This window comes from Dipodomys merriami, unplaced genomic scaffold (assembly GCF_024711535.1).
Source record: "Dipodomys merriami isolate MVZ:Mamm:240054 unplaced genomic scaffold, mDipMer1.0.p SCAF_3, whole genome shotgun sequence".
In the NCBI taxonomy this organism is placed as follows: domain Eukaryota; kingdom Metazoa; phylum Chordata; class Mammalia; order Rodentia; family Heteromyidae; genus Dipodomys; species Dipodomys merriami.
Window position 1 is genome coordinate 39165977 of NW_027204492.1, and position 19301 is coordinate 39185277.

General features: G+C 36.1%; 1 protein-coding gene across 1 annotated transcript in view; it reads right to left on the reverse strand.

Annotated features, from left to right (window-relative positions):
- The window catches only part of Tbc1d8b (TBC1 domain family member 8B), a 61666-nt gene that overhangs the window by 25891 nt on the left and 16474 nt on the right, over positions 1-19301 (reverse strand). Inside the window, exons 2-9 of the mRNA XM_070039978.1 lie at positions 14962-15072; positions 12774-12892; positions 12023-12248; positions 10584-10824; positions 7890-8097; positions 7129-7293; positions 1256-1405; positions 278-428 (exon numbers count right to left, since the gene is read on the reverse strand). Coding sequence (XP_069896079.1) covers positions 278-428; positions 1256-1405; positions 7129-7293; positions 7890-8097; positions 10584-10824; positions 12023-12248; positions 12774-12892; positions 14962-15072 — 1371 coding nt within the window. The remainder of the gene's footprint in view (positions 1-277; positions 429-1255; positions 1406-7128; positions 7294-7889; positions 8098-10583; positions 10825-12022; positions 12249-12773; positions 12893-14961; positions 15073-19301) is intronic.

Here is a 19301-nt window from a genome sequence, read left to right on the forward strand (position 1 = left end):
TAGTTGGAATTACAGACATATGCTACACTCAGCTCCTTTAATTTACCTTTGAAAATAGATTCCCCATCCTTCTAGATAAATTCTCCCTCCTTTTAGATAATCTTGCCTAATAAGCTAATCTCAGTCATTAGATGATGGATTTACAGTAAAGTATACATTATTTTTCTTCTTTGACTAGTCTTAACTCACATCCTAGCCATCTTTGTCATTCTTCAACTTTCTGTACTAACTCCTAGAAGGAGTGTAATTACTGTCTATTAAATAACTGACTAGATACCTGAAAAAAGCATCCAGAGCTCTCCTCTTAAGGTTTCTGGAATCCCTCTTACAACCAGATCTCTAGTCTTTCTGGTTCGAAACATGCTAATACCACGTCCACATTCAGAAAATAGGATGCTCCACAACTGTTCCTTCATCTTTTCTTTCAACTGTAATAGAAATATCAAGGCAATTAAACACAATGAGAAATGGCTTTTTACAAATAACTTACCTCTATTCATCATGAAATGGAGTCAAACTCCATTTCCTCCTAGGAGCCAAACAAAAATTTTAAGCATATACAAACCTAACATCTTTCATTTACTATTTAAGTTTCTCTAGATATTTATTCTATTTCCAGTAACAAAACCTAGCATGTCCTCTGTTTTAATGTAAAGCATCTGAACTCTGCAATACACCATTAACTATTTTAATTCTTTATTTCTTTAAAAACTTTGTATTTTGGTGGTAGGGCTTGAACTCAGGGCCTGAGTGCTGTCCCTGAGCCTCTCAGTGCTCAAGGCTAGTGTCTACCACTTGAGCCACAGAAACACTTCCAGTTTTTGAGTGGTTAATTAGAGATAAGAGTCTCATGGGAACTTTCCTGCCCAGGCTGGCTTGGAATTGCGATCCTCAGATCTTAGCCTCCAGAGTGGCTAGGATTACCAGTGTAAGCCACTGGCACCCAGCTGTTTTAAGTCTTAAACTCACAAAAATGGCAAAAAAATCACATCACAGTTAGGAGGTAAAGCTTTGAATTAATCCTGATTGTTCGCAAATCAATGCTACTTGAGTTTATATTTATTATTAGAGAACTATGGAAATAAAACCCAGAATCTCCCTTTTATCTTCTTTCTTATTAAGATTCCTTGTATGTTATGGATTGAAAAAGGTATACATACATTAGTATTTGTCGGAAAACCTTTTCTAATCAACAGAAAGGTCTTGTATATTATAATTATTTGCGTCCATAGATTGAAATAAATTGGTTGCCTACCACTTTAGAATTAAGTGTCTCCAAATTCTGAGGGTGAAATACTGTCATTAAGGCTTCAGTGCTCACAGTCTTACTGCATTCTTTTTGACTTGTCAAAGATTGCGTTTCAGAGACATCAGAAGGGGTTGCAGAGTCAGAACTAATAGCCACCTGAAAAAATAAAATCAAAATGTAATTGTCCCAAATATATGCTTCAAAGATTGTATAATATCAAATGCCAGTGGCTCGGGTCTGTAATTCTAGCTACTCGGGAGGCTGAGATCTGAGGATCGTGGTTTGAGGCTACAGGGCAGAAAACAACCCTGTGAGACTCATCTTCAATTAACCACTAAAAAAAACAACCAACAAAAACCCATAAGTGGCACTACGGCTCAAAGTAGTAGAATGCTAGCCTTAAGGTAGAGAGCTCAGGGATAGCACCCAAGCCCCGAGTTCAAGCCCCATGTCCAACAAAAAGTTTGTGTTAGAATATATATAATATTGCTCATGTGTTACCTGTCATTTAAAAATCATAATCTATATACATCTTAGTCATAAGGCAATGTTCCTGGGAGATATCAAGAGACTAAACTCTGGAACAGCAAACTCTGAAACCTTGTGATTCCACACTCTCCCCCCCCCCCCCAAAACAACAAAATACTGGTACACACATCATTTCAGAATTAACCACAGGCACAAAATGGATTGAATAATAACACCTAGTCAAAAGCAAAAAAAACCCACCCAAAACCTAGTAAGGGTTGAAAATGTAGCTCAGTATTACCATGTGCATTCATGAAACACTGAAAGAAAGAAAAACTAACGAACCTCTAAAAGAACCACAGTGCCAGTGGATTTTACCTTTAGGCTATGCCTATTCATCTAAACTCAAAAGTAAGGCAGCCATGAAAACTCATACTATGAAAGTCAGCAGATCTTTTGGTGTTTCATTTAAAACTTTGTCCCCATAGAACAGTTGGAAGTTTCTGGAAAAGCTCCACTTCTAAGGTATGATCATTTGATGTGATTCACAGCTCGGCTCAATGAAAAAGCCTCTAGGATGGAGGGTGGCAACCAAGGGTCTTGCTTTGTAAATAAAATTGTATTGAAACATAGCTATGCCTTTCAGTTATTTTGTCAGTAGCTGCTTTGGCAGTAAAATGATAAAGTTGACTAAAGACTGTATCGTCTGGAAAACTTAAAATCTATGCCCTCTGACATTTACAGAAAACCCTATTCTAGGGTTTATAGGTCTGTGAAGCAACAGGGTCTAGTACCTTTGTACTTAAAACATAATCATCTGTATTCTTTGAATGAATGTATAATGGTTGCTTTATATTCCATTTATGAACTCCAACAAGTGGTCAAACTCAGGGATATTTTTCTATTGGTTGTTTTAAAAATTATTTTATTTATTTTTGGTGCTAGTACTGGGGCTTGGATTTAGGGCCTGGACATGTTCTCTTAGCTTTTTTGCTCACGGGTATTGCTTTACTTGAACCATGACTCCATTTCTGGATTTTTAATAATTGGAGGTAAGAGTCTTGTGGACTTTTCTGCCTGGGTTGGCTTCAACCGGTGATCCTCAGATCTGACTCCTGAGTAGTTAGGATTACAGGCATGTGGTCACCCACTCAGGTGGGTGATTTCTTTTTAAGTTTTTATTCATTTTTTAAAATTTAATTTTATTGTCAAGGTGATGTAGAAGAGGTTACAGTTACATACATAAGGAAAAATGAGGGCAGGGGTAACAAGTTCAACAATAAATGTACTCACTACCTAAGTTTGTTTGGGTCATGGGGCTTGAACACCAGGACTGGGCACTGTCCTGAGTTCTTCAGCTCAAGGTGAGCACTCTACCACTTGAGCCATAGTGCCACTTCTGGTTTTCTGGTAGTTAATTGGAGATGAGTCTCACGGACTTTTCTGTCCCGGCTGGCTTTGAATGGTGACCCTCAGATCTCAGCCTCCTGAGTAGCTAGGATTACAGTCGTGAGCCACCTGCACCTGGCTTGTTATTTTTAAGCCTCTTTCCAAGGTTATACTGACCTTTTGAGTCAGTATAATTTAGTAATCCTCCAATTATGGGTCAGATTTCCTTAAATGAGTTAAACATTTAAGCCTTAAATCTCTTTTCCAAGGGAGTCTGTGTGAAGTTCTAAGTCAAACGAAGCAGTTCAGAAATTAGGCTTAACTTTAGACATTTTTGTCAGTTGTGGGGCCTGAACTCTGGGCCTGGGTGCCGTCCCTCAGTTCAGTTCAAGGATAGCATTCTACCACTTGAGCCACAGCGCCATTAGGCGTAACTTTAATATCCTCTTTCAAAATCAGCTAGAGTTGAGTATCTGGGTCCTCCTTCTTCCCTGTTTCTTTCCTTGGTCTACTCAAGTTTCTGCACAGGTCTGTATACATGTAGAGACTATGTCAGGACCTTTCAAATTCCTGAGTACTAAGGATTATAGTTGTAAGTCACCAGTGCCCAGCAGCTTTTTAAGCCCTTTAAAGACACAAACTGCTTTAATAATATTCATGTATTTATAACATAAAGCCAAATGTTTTTAATATACTCAAAGTTGTGCAATTATCATCACAATCCATGTTTTGTACACTGTTATCACCCCCAAAAGAAATTCTATATTCTTTGTAGTCATTCACTATCACCTTCCTCTCTCTCCTCAAGGTTCTAGATAGCCAGCAATCTGTTACTATAAATATGCTTATTCCGTTTCATCTAATTGGAACCATTTTATATGTGGTACTTTGCATATGACTTCCTTCTAAGCATGTTTTCAAGGTTCATTCATGTAATAGTGCCTACCAGGACTTTCTGTCCTTCAATGCTTCTGTACCATTTTACATTCCCAATAGCAACATAGAAGGGCTTCATTTTCTTCACATCTTTCTCAATAGTTGTTAACTATCCATCTTTTAAATAATAGCTTTCCTAAGTGATTATGAAGTTGTATTTAATTATGGGGTTTATTTTGATGGTAGTGGGAATTACACTCAGGGCCTCATGCTTGCTAGGCAGGCACGCTATCACTTGAGCCATACCCCACCCCTTCTGGCTTTGGTTACTTTTCTGATAAGAATTTTGTGTTTTGTGCCTGGGCCATCCTGGATTGCTATACTCTTACTTATATCATGGTTGTTGTAGTATGGGTACCATTCAAGGTATATTGTTTTAGTTTAAACTTTATGACTGAGGACCAGTTTATTTACTGGTAACCTATCAAAACTACAGAAAAAATATTAAAAGGTGAGAAAATATAACCTCTTAGCAGGGCACTGGTGGCTCACTCATGTAATCCTAGATACTCAGGAGGCTGAGATCTGAGGATTGTTGTTCAAAGCCACCCAAGGCAGGAAAGTCTGTGAGACTCTTACGTCCACTAAACTACTAAAAAAGCTGACATGGAGCTGTTGCTCAAGTAGTAGAGCACTAGCCTTGAACAAAAGTAACTCAGGGATAGTACTTAGGCCCTGAGTTGAAGCCCTGTGTACACACACACACACACACACACACACACACACACACACACACACACACACACACACACACACACACACACACACACACACACACACACACACACACACACACACACACACACACACACACACACACACACACGAAAATATAACCTCTTAAGCAACAAAACCCTAAGTACAAGTTTATGAGTACAAGTACTTTAGTCTTCATCATGATTACCTCTTAAGTATTCATAAAATCACATTAACATTGATTTTCAAAGTCAGTGGCTTAAAGCAATTTAGATTCTGAATTGTTTAAAGAGCATAATAAAATAGATTATTCAAGGAACAAAACTTTATGTTTTGGAACACGGATTCTGACCTCTTGACCACATCAATTCTGTGAAGCCATTTATATGGGTGCTTACAATTATGACTGGAAAAAACAGTGCTTGTGTCAAATCTAATCATGTGGAGAAAGCAACATAGGCTGCCTATAGCAAACATTCTTTTTTTAAGCAAATATTCTTTTGTTTTTTGATACCTGGCATAAAGTTTAGAAGTAGCATATAGCTTAAACAGTGAAGGAAAATGGGGCAAAGATTATCTCCTCATGTGTGCCCATTCTATAAAGTAACAGATTTCAATTAGCATGTCTCACTCAGCATAATACACAGTGACTGAGAACCAGAGTTGACCCATAAAACCCATAATGAAGAGAAAAAGACACAGAAAATTTTCTCAAATATAAAAATTATTAAATACTTTTCTACTTAAAGTTCATAATTTAAAATAAAGTATAATTTTCTAAAAAAAGGATTTGTTTTTCTAAGTTAGAAATCAATCTATTCCCCCACAGCTAAACTATTTGTAATTTACACTATAAACATAGAAAACTCACTACCCTTGTTTTTAGTAAACAAAACTCAGTAATGCAAGATTAAGCTAATATTCCAGTCTGCATGATGTATAGCCTTTTTTTGTGGTACCTGAGCTTGCTAAGCAGGTGCTCTACCACCTGAGTCGTGCTCCCAGCCCTGCACTATGTAGAATAAGGAACTCACTACTTTTTTTGGGGGGTGGGGGGGGTCCGGTTGTGGGGCCTGAACTCTGGGCCTGGGCGCTGTCCCTCAGCTCTTCAGCTCAAGGCTAGCGCTCTACCGCTTGAGCCACAGCGCCACTTCCGGCTTTTTTCTTTTTGCTTATGTGGTGCTGAGGAATCGAACCCCGGGCCTCAGGCATGCAAGGCACGTGCTCTACCACTGAGCCACCTTCCCAGCCCCTCACTACTTTTTTTAAGTTTAGAAATCCTTACTGGATTTTACTTGTGTTCACATCAAACTTAAGGGTTATTCTAGCTATATAACAGAAAGAAGAATAAAAGATGAAGCTGGAGCAAGAAAATCTCTTGGTGGCCAATATAAAGTTTTAAATTATCTGTCTTCACTGGGGCTCATCAAAGAGAGAGCTAGTCTTATCACTGCTCCAGCAAAACCAAATTTGATTATTTTTAGTCTCTGTAAGGAATGATAATGTACTTTGTACAATTCAAATAAAATAACACAACCAGCAAAGCCAATATTGGCTTTTCTTGGAATCTTCCATATACACAGTTCTCGTTTAAAAGCTTTAACAATCTATTAAAACATGACCTCCTGGACACTGAAAAAAAAACATTTGAATTCAGTCTGCCTCGAGTTTCATGAACAATATACTAAAAATGAGAGTTGAGTTCTTAACCATTCTTTGCCAGGAATAGTCTCCTTCAATATTTTGCTAGTAAATCGGTATGCCATTATTTGCCAGATAATGTAAGACTGACTTAGCTAGATATTAAGTAAATGATATTCAGTTTGGTTTACAATTGCTACTTTTCTGCAGTAAGGTCTTGTTGAATTCTCAAGCACAACTGAAGTTGTTAAAAGCCAAGTTATGTGAATGTTCAAGGAATGTATAATATAAAAACACGAACAGTAGAAAAATCAAATTGTAATTCTTAAAATGTAAGTTTCTAAAAAGGATAATAAAGTCCTTAATTCTTACTTCTGCTGTATGATGGGACCTAGACAATGTATATCTTCAGGGTTAGCCTTTTTATGGTGGTACTGGGGTTTGAACTCAGGACATCTCATTTGTTCAGCTGATACTCTATCCCTTAAATCCTATCTCTAGCTCTGCTTTTTGGTGTTATTTTGGAGATGAGTCTAATGTACTTTTCTGCCTGGCCTCAAACCATGATCCTGTGAATCTTAATCTCCTGAGTAGCGAGGATCATAGACATGAGCAACCAGCGCCCCACATTTTTTAAAAAGTGTAATCTTCAAAAAATAGTTATGAAAAGGAAAATATACATATGAATTCCTTTTGAAATCATACTAAGTACAAAGTTTTCAAGAAGTGGTTGATTGCAATATAATTACCTCAGTACTGATATTACATCGAGTTGAAGAAGTTCCACACTTGAGCCTGAGTTTTGTCACCAGGTGCTCATATTCTTTAACTTCATTGAAGCGAAATGCTCTTTTTCCTTTGATACTAATGATGACAGATTTGGTGGATTCATCTGTCTTATCTATAGCTAATACCTGGGGGGAGTAAAAAGATAGAAGTGAAGCACATTTCTCTTATTGCTGACATTTTGAGTGCAATATGTTTGACCTCTTTTGTGGCTGAAGGTTTTGATCTGTCACATGAATTATAAAGAAATAGATTTGGATACTAGTTGTACTTATGACACCAGTTAACTATAGTTAAAATGATTTCACTCTTCAAGGATAAGATTTAACATGTGCCCTTTAAAACTGCCAATACAAATGCAAAATATTCAGTGTTGAGTACTGATAATTTATGTCTCATTTACATAAAAGCTATCAATTCCTTTCTTTTTGACCAAGAATATAAAATGTGATCATTTACATTTTTGTATTCATGTGCTAAATATCTGAATGAGGTAGCTCATTTTACTTCATTCTAATCTAAACCTTTATCTGGTTTGAAAAGCTTTTTCCTTTTTCTGTTTTTTACTTTTAGTAAGGACCACAAAGGTCTACTAAAAGGAAATATCAGTATTTTAAAAAGCTAGTCCTTTTATCTGGAAGATACTGCATATTAAGCTTTTATTAATTTACAGAATTAAATGATTTTAAAAACTAAAAAGGATATGCAACCAAATTTATATTACCTCTCGTAATGGAATGATTACACTACAAAGATTGCCATCCTGGCTAGTAAAGCAGATATAGTTTTGTGAAATGCACATTTTCCCTTGAGTATTGAGGTGGGTGAACGGAACCCATAAGAAACATTCATGTATCTCTTTCAAAGTCTCTTCTTTGGGCAGCCTAAAGAGGGCATTGAATTGCTCACTGTGAGCTCGATTTTCCAAGCCTCTGTAGGAAAGAAAAAAAGGGGAGGAATGGGCTCAGGCTGATGAATTCTAAAGTATACACATGACTATACTGAATAATCTAAATGTAAGCAGATTAGACATGATATGCTATGTTCTTCAATGAATTTTCAAGTGGAAAAAATACACTCCAAATAAACTCAGTTTGTTACTTTTCTAATTTCATTTTACTACTAGATTAAAATATACAAGACTGAGAATTATAAAGGGATGATTTACTTGAAGACTACTATTATATGTGACTATGGCCAAAACCAATCTTCAAACACAATAATTTACATCTGGTTGTGAGAAAATTTATAGTTATCCAGTTCAAAGTAAAAATAATGAAGACGTATGCCATTAAAATTTAAGAAGGAAGGGCAGTCTTTAGAACATTAAAATTAATTTAGATAAAAATCTAAATGAATATTTAAAAACCTCCAAAGTAGAAGCACAATAAAACAATATCATTTTCAAAATACTAGGCACAGGATAGAAGTTAATCAGAAGTTAACAAGAAAGCTTGTTAATTAACACATAAATACAGAAATATATTAACAGCACAATTTTTCTGGGCTTTAAACACTGTGCTAAGCAACAAAGTTCTAATTCAAATCCAACTAAGTTAAGACTAAATTCATCCTCCTAGCAGGCAGTGTTTGAATATGTGATACTTTATCTTGACTTTTAAACTAACTCTAATAAATATGACAAGAAAATTACGTTTTTAACCTCACTTAAGTTGCAGTTGGGTGGGTTATTCCACTAATATTTAAAATGTTATTGCAAGAAGAAAATATGTTAAATTTAGTTTCATTAAATGTTTTTTGTGATCAGTCCTAAAGTTTGGACACAGGCCTTTACATTCTTGCTCAACCTGGTGGCTCTACTACTTGAGTCATGCCACCAGTCTAACATTTCACCAGTGAACTGAAGTCCAGGCTGGCTTTAACCTGCCATCCTCCAGACCTTAGCCTAAATAGCTAGGATTGTAGGTGTTAGTCACTAGCACCAAGCTCCACTCAGAACTTTGTCAAATATATAATTCATATATTAAAAAACTTAGATGAAGATACACTAAATTACTGCTGTAAATACTTCTATACTGTTTAACTTTTAGAAGTAATACATATTTGTAAAAATAATACACAGAAGCAGTAATTATATTCTTATTATTAGAAAAAATGATTTGGAAGACTGTCAATTTGCTCTTCATAACTTAATAGAAAAAGGGAAGTCAGGCTCACAAAAGAATCTTAAATCTCTGGATTTTAGAATGGTTTAGTAATAAACAAGAGAAACAAGTGCCCAACTTGGTAGAGCTACATAGTAGGCACACAACAACTTGTTCTGGTGTATTCATAGGACTCTGGCTTAGCTGCCTTTTAGATTTCCCCATACAGCAAATACTTCATTAAGAGGCTGAGAACTGAGGATTGTGGTTGGAAGCCAGCCCAGGCAGGAAAGTCTGTGAGACTCTTATCTCTAATAACTAACCCCCATAAAAGTCAGAAATGGTGCTCTGGCTCAAGTAGTACTGTACTACCCTTAATCAAAAGAAGCTCAGGGACAGTACTCAGGCCCTAAATTCAAGCCCACGACTGGCACACACACACAAAAGAAGAAATTTTAAAATGTGTGTACACGGCTACCTATTTCTGAATCTTTTCTCCTTCTGTCCTTTGGCAAGTTCCTTTCACTCAACTCAGTGTTGAGCAAGCCTAAAGGGCTCTTGGTCAGTTTCAAGAAAGTACATACAGTAGCAGTTGTAACTGATACTTCCTTTTTTTATTATTGAGACAGAGTGAGCCTGTGAGACTAGGAATGGAATCAACTTTGGGATCTTCCTGCCATAGTCTCCCACAGTCACTTCTACTGTTAGCACTTACCAGGGTTTTACATTTTACAAAATTTCCTCTGTTTCACTCATTCCTTATAATTGCCCTGAGGTAGAAATGACACAGAAGAAAACCAAGGGTCTATGAGATTATGACTTGTTTAAGGATTTCTCCATATTCATACTTCAGAATGAAGTATGACTTAAAAATCATGCTATCTATAATTAACTATATTTTTGGTAGTACTGGCAATTTGAACTCAGGGTTTCACACTTGCAAAGTTCTCTAAATTATCTTTTTAAAATAAATATAACTCCAGACTTGCAATTAGAGTATTCACCAAGAAATCTAGAGTTAAAAGTACACATACACAGAAACAGACCTCATTATTTCTAAAAGTACTCCAAAAATACTATTTACATAATAGTTCAATTTTATGTTCAAATCATAATTTTCAAACTTAACTTCTGTTATTTCTTAGTATTAAACCTCATGGATAGTAAACCATTTTTGAAATGCTATTAATAGACTCAAGAGCTATGAATAAAGAAAAACTATCCTTTAACAAAAAGCAGTTAACATTTTGTGCTAATCAATGATTTTGTCCTTACAGTAAACAACAGTTTAAGAAATATTGAGTTTTGAATACCTTTTGGTTATTTGTAGTGGATCATCAAGGACTGGATCATTTTCAAATGTTTCCTTATCAAAAAGTCGCCTTATAGCATAGTTTGCCAGTTGTTCCATAAGAAGGTATGTTTCATTAATGTGCAAAAACATTGAAAAGTAGTAACTCTCTCCTTGGGAACACACATGAATACTCTCTGTCAGGAGGACATTTGAAGTCTTCTCAAGTTTTGAGATTGCATCCCAGGAGATAATAAGTTTTACTGCAAAAAAGAGTTATAAGTAAGCATGATTCAATTCTCAATATTCATTTCTGTTAATAAAGCAGATATCTTAAATTAACAACTACTTACATTTTAAATAGCTAAAATAGCTTAGAGTTTGAGATTAAAAATGAGAAGCATTACTATGAATATACACTAACCTCAGAACAGATATTAAAACTGACTCTAGGCCAGGCACTAGTGACTCACACCTGTAATACTCAAGAAGCTGAGATATGAGGATTCTAGTTTGAAGCCAGCCCAATCAAAACAAGCATGTGGAATTCTTATTTCCAATTAATTACTAAAAAGCCAGAAGTGGAGCTGTGGTTCAAGTGGCAAAGTGTCAGCCCTGAGTGATAAATTCAAGCCCCAGTACTGACACAACAAAAACTAAATAACAACCCTCCCCGTCCCTCCCCCCTTCCCGACTCTAACTTGATGTTTAAGTCTATCTGCTTATATAACTATCTAATTACATTGCATAATCACTGACTGAAAAGATATGTGCATATGCTACAAGCAGTGATGTTTTATTCCTCTGTGGCTGCAAAATATTATGTGTGTCATTAGGTACGACTACTAATATATACTCTATATTTCAAGCAATAATTAAAATATGGACTGAAAAATTATTTTGTTATTTTTGTGTAATACTGGGGACTAAACCCAGGGCCTTGGGCATGCTAGGCAAGAACTCCACCTCTTGGGATATGCCCTTAGCCTTCTATTTGTATTTTGTTTTTAGATAGTTTCTCACAAACTTTGCCAGGGCTAGTCTTGTACTTGAAGATTCTCCTACCTCTGCCTCCCAAGTAGCTGGAATACATGTGTGACACATGTGTGACAGCCAATGAAATGTTCTTTAAACCAAAGCAACTGGGATGTGTCACACATCCCAAGTAGCTGTAATATATCACATCTGGCTGCACATACGTAGTTTGTAAAAAGGGAACAAGACAGATTACTATCATTTAATATTAATTCACTTCCCACAATATGAGAGCCTTTTGTACACAATTTCTAATGTTTTCCTATGTTAAATAACCTGTTTTATTTTTATAGATGAAATGAACTTTTGTAGGTGTAGTTTAATTACCTTTAATATCAATCCCATTATTTTATATACAATGAATACCACTATAGAGTTGACAGGTTAGTCAACAAATTCAAAGCCATGATAAGAAAAAAAACTTACTTTCTGATCCCAGCAAAAAAGAATAGAAACTCAGAAAGTTGGTACTAAGATAAATCCAACCCTGACAAGGAACCCGTCCTTTCCAATAGCTGCATGAATAATAGGTTACTAATTTCTCCTGCTCTGGTAAACCAAAAGATTTTTCAAATTTCAAAAGGGCTTCTCGAAATTTCTCAGGATCATCTTCTTTTGCGAAACTTTGTTTTCCCTCCTCAGCAATTAATCCCTAGAGGAGAAAAAATATTTTTTGAAAATTTATCATCACTTACCAATAAGAACACATTATATATATTTAATTTTAAATAGTCAATAAAACACAATGGCATATATCTCTACAGGTATGTGTTATATGTATATGTGTACATATATATGTGTAGTACATACACACTTAGGATGAAAGTGAGAAAATGTTCTTCAGTTTTATGTTACGTTTCTTTCTAATGCTTTAGAAGGATCTACCAGAAATATAAATGTTAACTATCTTCTTTTGAATCAACAAAAATTTTATTCAAACCCAAAACTCAAGAGATAATGAAATGAAAATACCACTACAACATTTACAAGGGAGAAAGAGACAAATAACTGACTTTAGAATTTTTTTTTAAGAACTAGTTCTGGCATTCATATATGTTTCTACCAATTCTGAAACATGCCAGTTTTTTTAACCAACCTTTCATGCAACCTCTGATCCTTACCTAAGAAGGCAAAAGACATTACCAGTCCATTTACAAAGTACATCCATGCCACTTACTCTTATCTTGCCTTGCACAAAATTAGTAATATCTTCATTTGAATCAAATACAGATAAAGTTGTCATGATATTTTGTTCCAACCATTCCCAATGCTTGGTTATTTCTTCTTTGCTGGCTCCTAATTAACAACATGAGAAGGAAAGTCTCAAGGAAAATTCCACAACAAATCTGCTCTTGAATTTACAGGCTTAGTTTTGAAAAATACTCCCTCCCTTTCAGAAATGATGATCATAAAGTAATAAAAGCATTAAGCATATTCATCATAAAGTAATAAAAGCATTAAGCATATGTATATGTGGACATGATCAGTAGATGTCAGTATAGAAAGAGTAAGATAATTAATAAGAGGGGAGAAAAGTATTTCAGCTTGTGAAAAAAGATAAACTTCTGAAAGCAAAGTAACAGTCTGGTGTCTAGAGAGCAACCACTGTCTTTCATGAGAACATGTACAGTACTGAATTATATGTAAACATATTCAAATTCTGGTTCTTCAACTAACAGCTAGTCTAAAATCTATGTGGTAAAGATGGCATGCAAGTAACAATCCCATGCATTTTATGTATAAGTGGATTTCCATTGTGGCCAATCAACTTTTGAGAGTCAGATTAAATATTATTTCTAGATTGCTTTGGATAAAGAACATTTCATTGGCTGTCAATATCTTCTACACCAGGCAATGTATTATTTTTGGCAGTACAGAAGGATCGAACCCAGTGCCTATTGCTTGTCAGGCAAGCTATGCCCTAGCCCTTTTGAGATAAGGTCTCCCTAATTTTCCCTGGACTGACCTTAAACTCATGATCCTCCTGCCTCTGCCTTCTGAATCACAGAGATGTGCTACCATACCCAGCCCCATATATGCTTTTAAGATCTTCTCAGAATTGTAGATTATATAAACATTATTGAAAAGAAGTAACAATGCAAAAATTGCCTACCTCCTACTATTCACCTAGAATTTTGTTCATATTACTAAAGTCAGCACACTAAGAGTAAAAGGGCTTTCCTTAATGTAGCATGAATAAAAATTATGAAGAAATTTTAAGACCATTATTTTTATCCATTTGGCTTAATAAAGAAGTACATTTTCAGGTAATTGTATTTTTTTAAAGTAAGTTTCATTTAGAAGAATAATTTATATAATAATTCTTTACTTGTTTAAAGCAGAAAGGGCAGGTTTCTTCTAAGTAATTTTGACTAACCAGATTTAGAATTGAGGTTACAGAATTTTCAAATTTCACTTTCACTTAGTTTAAATGGCATTTTATTTTAAAAATCCAGGAGAAAAGACTCCCCAGCCAAACTAAAAGAAATTTAGGGGAAAGAACAAAAAGCAATATCCTAAAAATTAATACTATGCTATATGTTCACACATATGAAATATGTGTGGGCTTAAAAAATACTTTGACTTACTTTACTAGGAAGAATTATTCTAATTCCTTTCCTACCCATAATATATGTATGGAGACATCTGAAGCACATTAATAAAAATGAATAATATAAGACATTATTTCATAGTTGAAGGATAAAATGCTTTTGTGAGAAAGTAGGCATGTGAATTTTAAAAAGTTAAATTAAAAAATTATTTTTACAGTCCTGGGGCTTAAACTGAGGGCCTCATGCTCTTGGTTTGTGTGCTCAGCTGGTACTCTACCACTTGGGCCATGCCACCAGCTTTGCTTTTTCATAGTTATTTTGGAGATAATAGTCTCAGCAATTCCTCTGCCTTCAAATTGTTATCCCCTAGATCCCAGCTTCCTGAATAGCTAGGATTACACGCTGATAAACAGCTTCAGGCTTATCCTCTTTAGGAACAACCTTTAAATTTTGGACTCACAGTTAAGTTCAGATTCTCCTCATATAGTTATTCGAAATTACTTGGGGGAAAATTCTTATCTTCAAGTCATATTTCATGGGAAGAATCATATCTTTCCAGCAGTTAGAGTCATGTAGCAGTAACAAGACAAAAATCTGCCCAGAATCAGCATTGCTGGGCCACATGCTTCAGGTCTCTTAGACCAATGGAATTATTAATTAATTAATTAATCTGTAATTGTTCTTAAACAGGCAAAGTAGAGTCACACATTTAACTCACTTCTAAATCTTAAAACAATTAAGGAATATAAATAAATTTAAATATTCACTTGATTATGTTTATTGTATTTTAACTATTTTCAAAATCATACTCACCACATGCAATTGACCAGTAAAGTTGAGAATCTGGCGTCTGGTGTAGGATGCGAAATGGAGCTACTTTAGCAGTAGAATCTAAGACTGAATCAAGGGTTCCAACCAGAAGCCCTATTGTAATACAAAGATGGTTGAAATCATTTTATATAACAAACTGACTTCTTTAACAAAATGTATAGCCTGAGTCTTGATACACATTTTTTCTTTTATTTTTCTTTTTAGGGGAAGGTTTTTAAAAAAAATTACATTAAAAAGTTTTATTGTTATATACCAACACATTTACAATGTATTCTAATCAATCTCACTCCCTCTATCACTTTCCCTTCCCAAAACAATTTCAGTAAGTTTCCTTGCTCTATTTTAACCTCTGATACAGACTTTTAAGGAAAGATACATAATTGAGATGAAGAGATTATCATGACCAGAGTGAGGAGTATTTAGGAAAATCATTTTCCAATATAAAGTCATGTTGAATTATCCAAATCTTACAATGTATTTGCAGTACTTATAAACTTCCATAAAGCAGCTGTGTAAATAATAGAAAAGAATATAGAATCTACTGGGTGTTGGTGGCTCATGTCTATGAAACTAGCTACTTAGGGGGCTGGAAAGGTGGCTCAGTGGTAGAGTGCTTGCCTTGCATTCATGAGCCCTGGGTTCGATTCCTCAGCACCACATAAGCAAAAAGAAAAAGCCAGAAGTAGTGCTGTGGCTCAAGTGGTAGAGTGCTAGCCTTGAGCTGAAGAGCTGAGGGCCAGCGCCTAGGCCCAGAGTTCAGGCCCCACGACCGGACCCCAAAAAAAGAAACTATCTACTTAGGAGGCTGAGATCTGGAGGCCTGTTGACATAGAATTAGCCTAGGCAGAAAAGTCTTCAAAACTCTATCTCCAATTAACCAGCAAAAGCTGGCATGAGTAAAGTGAAAGAATGACAGTCATGATCAAGAAAGCCAAGTCATACGGTATTTTCACAATAAAAAAAATTAATTAATTAATTAAAAAAAAGCCAAGTCAGAGTTTGAATCATGGAGCCAGCAAGCAAACAAAAAGAATGCACAGAAAGTGGTATCAGAGAATACCTGCATCTCAATCTTGGCTGGTCACCTGTTTTCAATTTCATTGTACTGGGGGCTGGGAAGGTGGCTCAGTGGTAGAGCACTTGCCTTGCATGCAGGAGGCCCTGGGTTCGATTCCTCAGCACCACATAAGCAGAAAAAAAAAGCTGGAAGTGGCGCTGTGGCTCAAGTGGTAGAGTGCTAGCCTTGAGCTGAAGAGCTGAGGAACAGTGCCCAGGCCCAGAGTTCAGGCCCCATGACCGGACTCCCCAATTTCATTGTACTTATCATTTCTGCATCATCAGTAAAACAAACTAAAACAGAATCTATCACAAAGGATTGTGGTAAACATTAAATAATCAAATATAAATCATTCAAAACAACGTTTAGCACACAGCAAAAAACTCAGTATTAGTTACTTTATAAGAAAATCTACCCCAGACTGTGCAGCCTAACTCCCCAATCAGGGCAGCGCTGAGACCTGCAGCTTTAATCCAGGAACTCAGGGCTTATTTTTCTGATTAAAGAGAATAAACATGTCATGCTTCTGTAAGGTATATTAATTAGATAGGTTTCATTAGGTAGCCAATGAAGAGAACACCACACGGTTTTCATGCAGGAAAAGAAATTTATTTACAGAACTGTTCCTCCTCCCCGCCCCCCATGCATGGTGGAGAGGCCTGGCCCACCCCTGGGCCAGGCTTATCAAGGCCAGGGATGGGAAGAGATGTGGCCACACTGGATCTGACATGACCTCAGGGCCTGGGACCCTCCTACAGTCAAGTGGGAGGCTGACTGGGGGCAGCCAAGGATGTGATCTCTCAGGAGGGGGAGGTGACTGCTCCCAGGTGCCAGTTACCTAGGTAACACAGATATTGGGTAGAAACTTGGCCAAGGGGTAGGGAGGTATCTGCACGGGGCCTGCCTGGCTCAGGGCAGACTTTACAGCTGTTAGTCTTAAAAAATAAGATAATGAAATAAGATAAAAATTGTCATTAATAATAACGCATTGTAAAAGTTTTTTTTTCTTTTTTTTATTGTGAAAATACTGTATAGAGGGGTTACAATTACATCGACAAGATAATGAGTACATTTCTTATCAAGCATTGTTGCCTCCTATTTGTTTCCCCTTCCCATCACTTCTCATCCCCCCGCCCCCCCCCCAAAGTTGTAAAGTTCGTTTTTCAACATAACGTCTTGTACATCTCATTGTTGCAATGGGTCCACCTGTATCCTTATTTAAAGGATTTGTTTTTTCCCTTCCCCTCCACAGATTATACCAATATCAAATACAGTGAAAGCAGGGTTTATACTGTGGGGGAGGGACATACAAAACAACAACAAAATCATCTTATAAATATATTTGAAACAATCACATGAAAGAAAAAACATTTGAATACTTATCTTGAGGTTCATTTCACCTAACATCAACTTATCTGACCTTTTGTGGGTGGGAGTGCAAAGTTGTTCAACCACTTTGGAAAGTAGTATGGAGGTTCCTCAAAAGACTCCACATAGAGCTCCCCTATGACCCAGCAAACCCACTTTTGGGCATTTACCCGAATGATCACAAACAGGACCATACTAAAGCTACCAGCACAACTATGTTTATTGCAGCATTATTTACCATAGCTAAGATATGGAACCAACCCAAATGCCTCTCAGTAGATGACTGGATCAAGAAAATGTAGTATATATACACAATGGCATTCTATGCCTCCATCAGAAAGAATGGCATTGCCCCATTTGTCAGGAAATGGAAAGACTTGGAAAAAATTATATTAAGTGAAGTAAGCCAAGCCAGGCCCAAAGAAACATAGGTCCCATGGTTTCCCTTATTTGCAGTAACTAGTATATGTCTAAAAGTTTTTTATTAAGCTGGGCACTCATGTCTCAGTCCTGTGATTGTAGCTACTTCAGGAGGCTGAGATCTGAGGATCATAGTTCAAAGCCAGTCTGGACAAGGAAAGTCTGTGACTCTCATCTCCAACTAACCACCAGAAAAACCTGGAAAAGGGTTCTTGATTTTAGCCATTCTAACTGGAGTGAGGTGGTAACCCCTCTGTACAGTATTTTCACAATAAAAAAAGAAAAATAAAAAAAAAACAAAACAAAAAACAAATTAAAAAAACCTGGAAAAGGAGCTGTGATTCAAGTGGTAGAGCACTAGATTTGAACACTAAAGCCCTCAGAGCCCAGGCCCTGAGTTCAAGCCCTAAGACTGGCATGAAGAAGGTTCCCCCCTCCCTTTTTTTTCTTTTTACAATTCTTATTTCCTCAATATGGAATCTGAGTACTTAATTGATTAGTTCTACTTAAATTATCTGGCTAGATTTTCCACTACTTTCTACAACAAAATTTGCTGTTTTCTTAAGCAAACAGCTAATTTCTCCCTTAGGGTTTTGCTAAACAATTATTAAATTTTTTTACTGAAAAATGCTAGCAAAAGTCTTCTACCCCAGTTCAGATAGTCTACATTTTATATTTTCTTTGTGTGTGTGTGTGTGTGCGCGCGCGCCAGTTCTGGAGCTGGAACTCAGGGCCTGGATGTTGTCTTGAGCTTTCTTTACTTTAAGGCTAGTGGTCTACCACTTGAGCCACTGCTCCACTTCTGGTTTTCTGGTGGTTAATTGGAGATAAGAGTTTCATGGACTTTCCAGCCAGGGCTTGCTTTGAACTTTGATCCTCAGATTTCAACTAGAATTTCAGGCATGAGCCTTCGGCACCAGCTTCATTTTATATTTTCTTCAAAACATACTTCTATGTGATTTTCACTAGCAATCCTAGGCAATAATGTTTTCCCTGTTCTCTGAACACTTATTCTACATAAGTTTTATACTACACAATTTAGCATTTGCGTAGTAGGGTGAATATTAAAATCACTTTCTATGTGCTTCATGTACAATATTTGTATATTCTTATGAACATTACTAGGGCTCACTATAGCTATGCTTTCTACCTCTGAATTTGGATTCTTAAGTTTCAACATATGCTTGCTAACCTAGCAATGTCAGTGGAATGAATGGACTACACAAATTTACTTACCTTTTCTAGACACTTTAATTGGTTGAGTATTGTTTTTGGTTTACAGATTTTTGAAAGAAATTATAATCAATTATAAATGAGAAGTTTAGCTTTTTCTTCATCCTTACCTACTTGAAAGGAATTAATATTTCAAATAAGCTTTGAATGAGCATGTAAGTAATTTGGTAGATATGAGGCAGGAAATTATTATAAACACAAAAGGCAATACATTGGTAGAAATCAAAGAGAGTAAGGGATATTT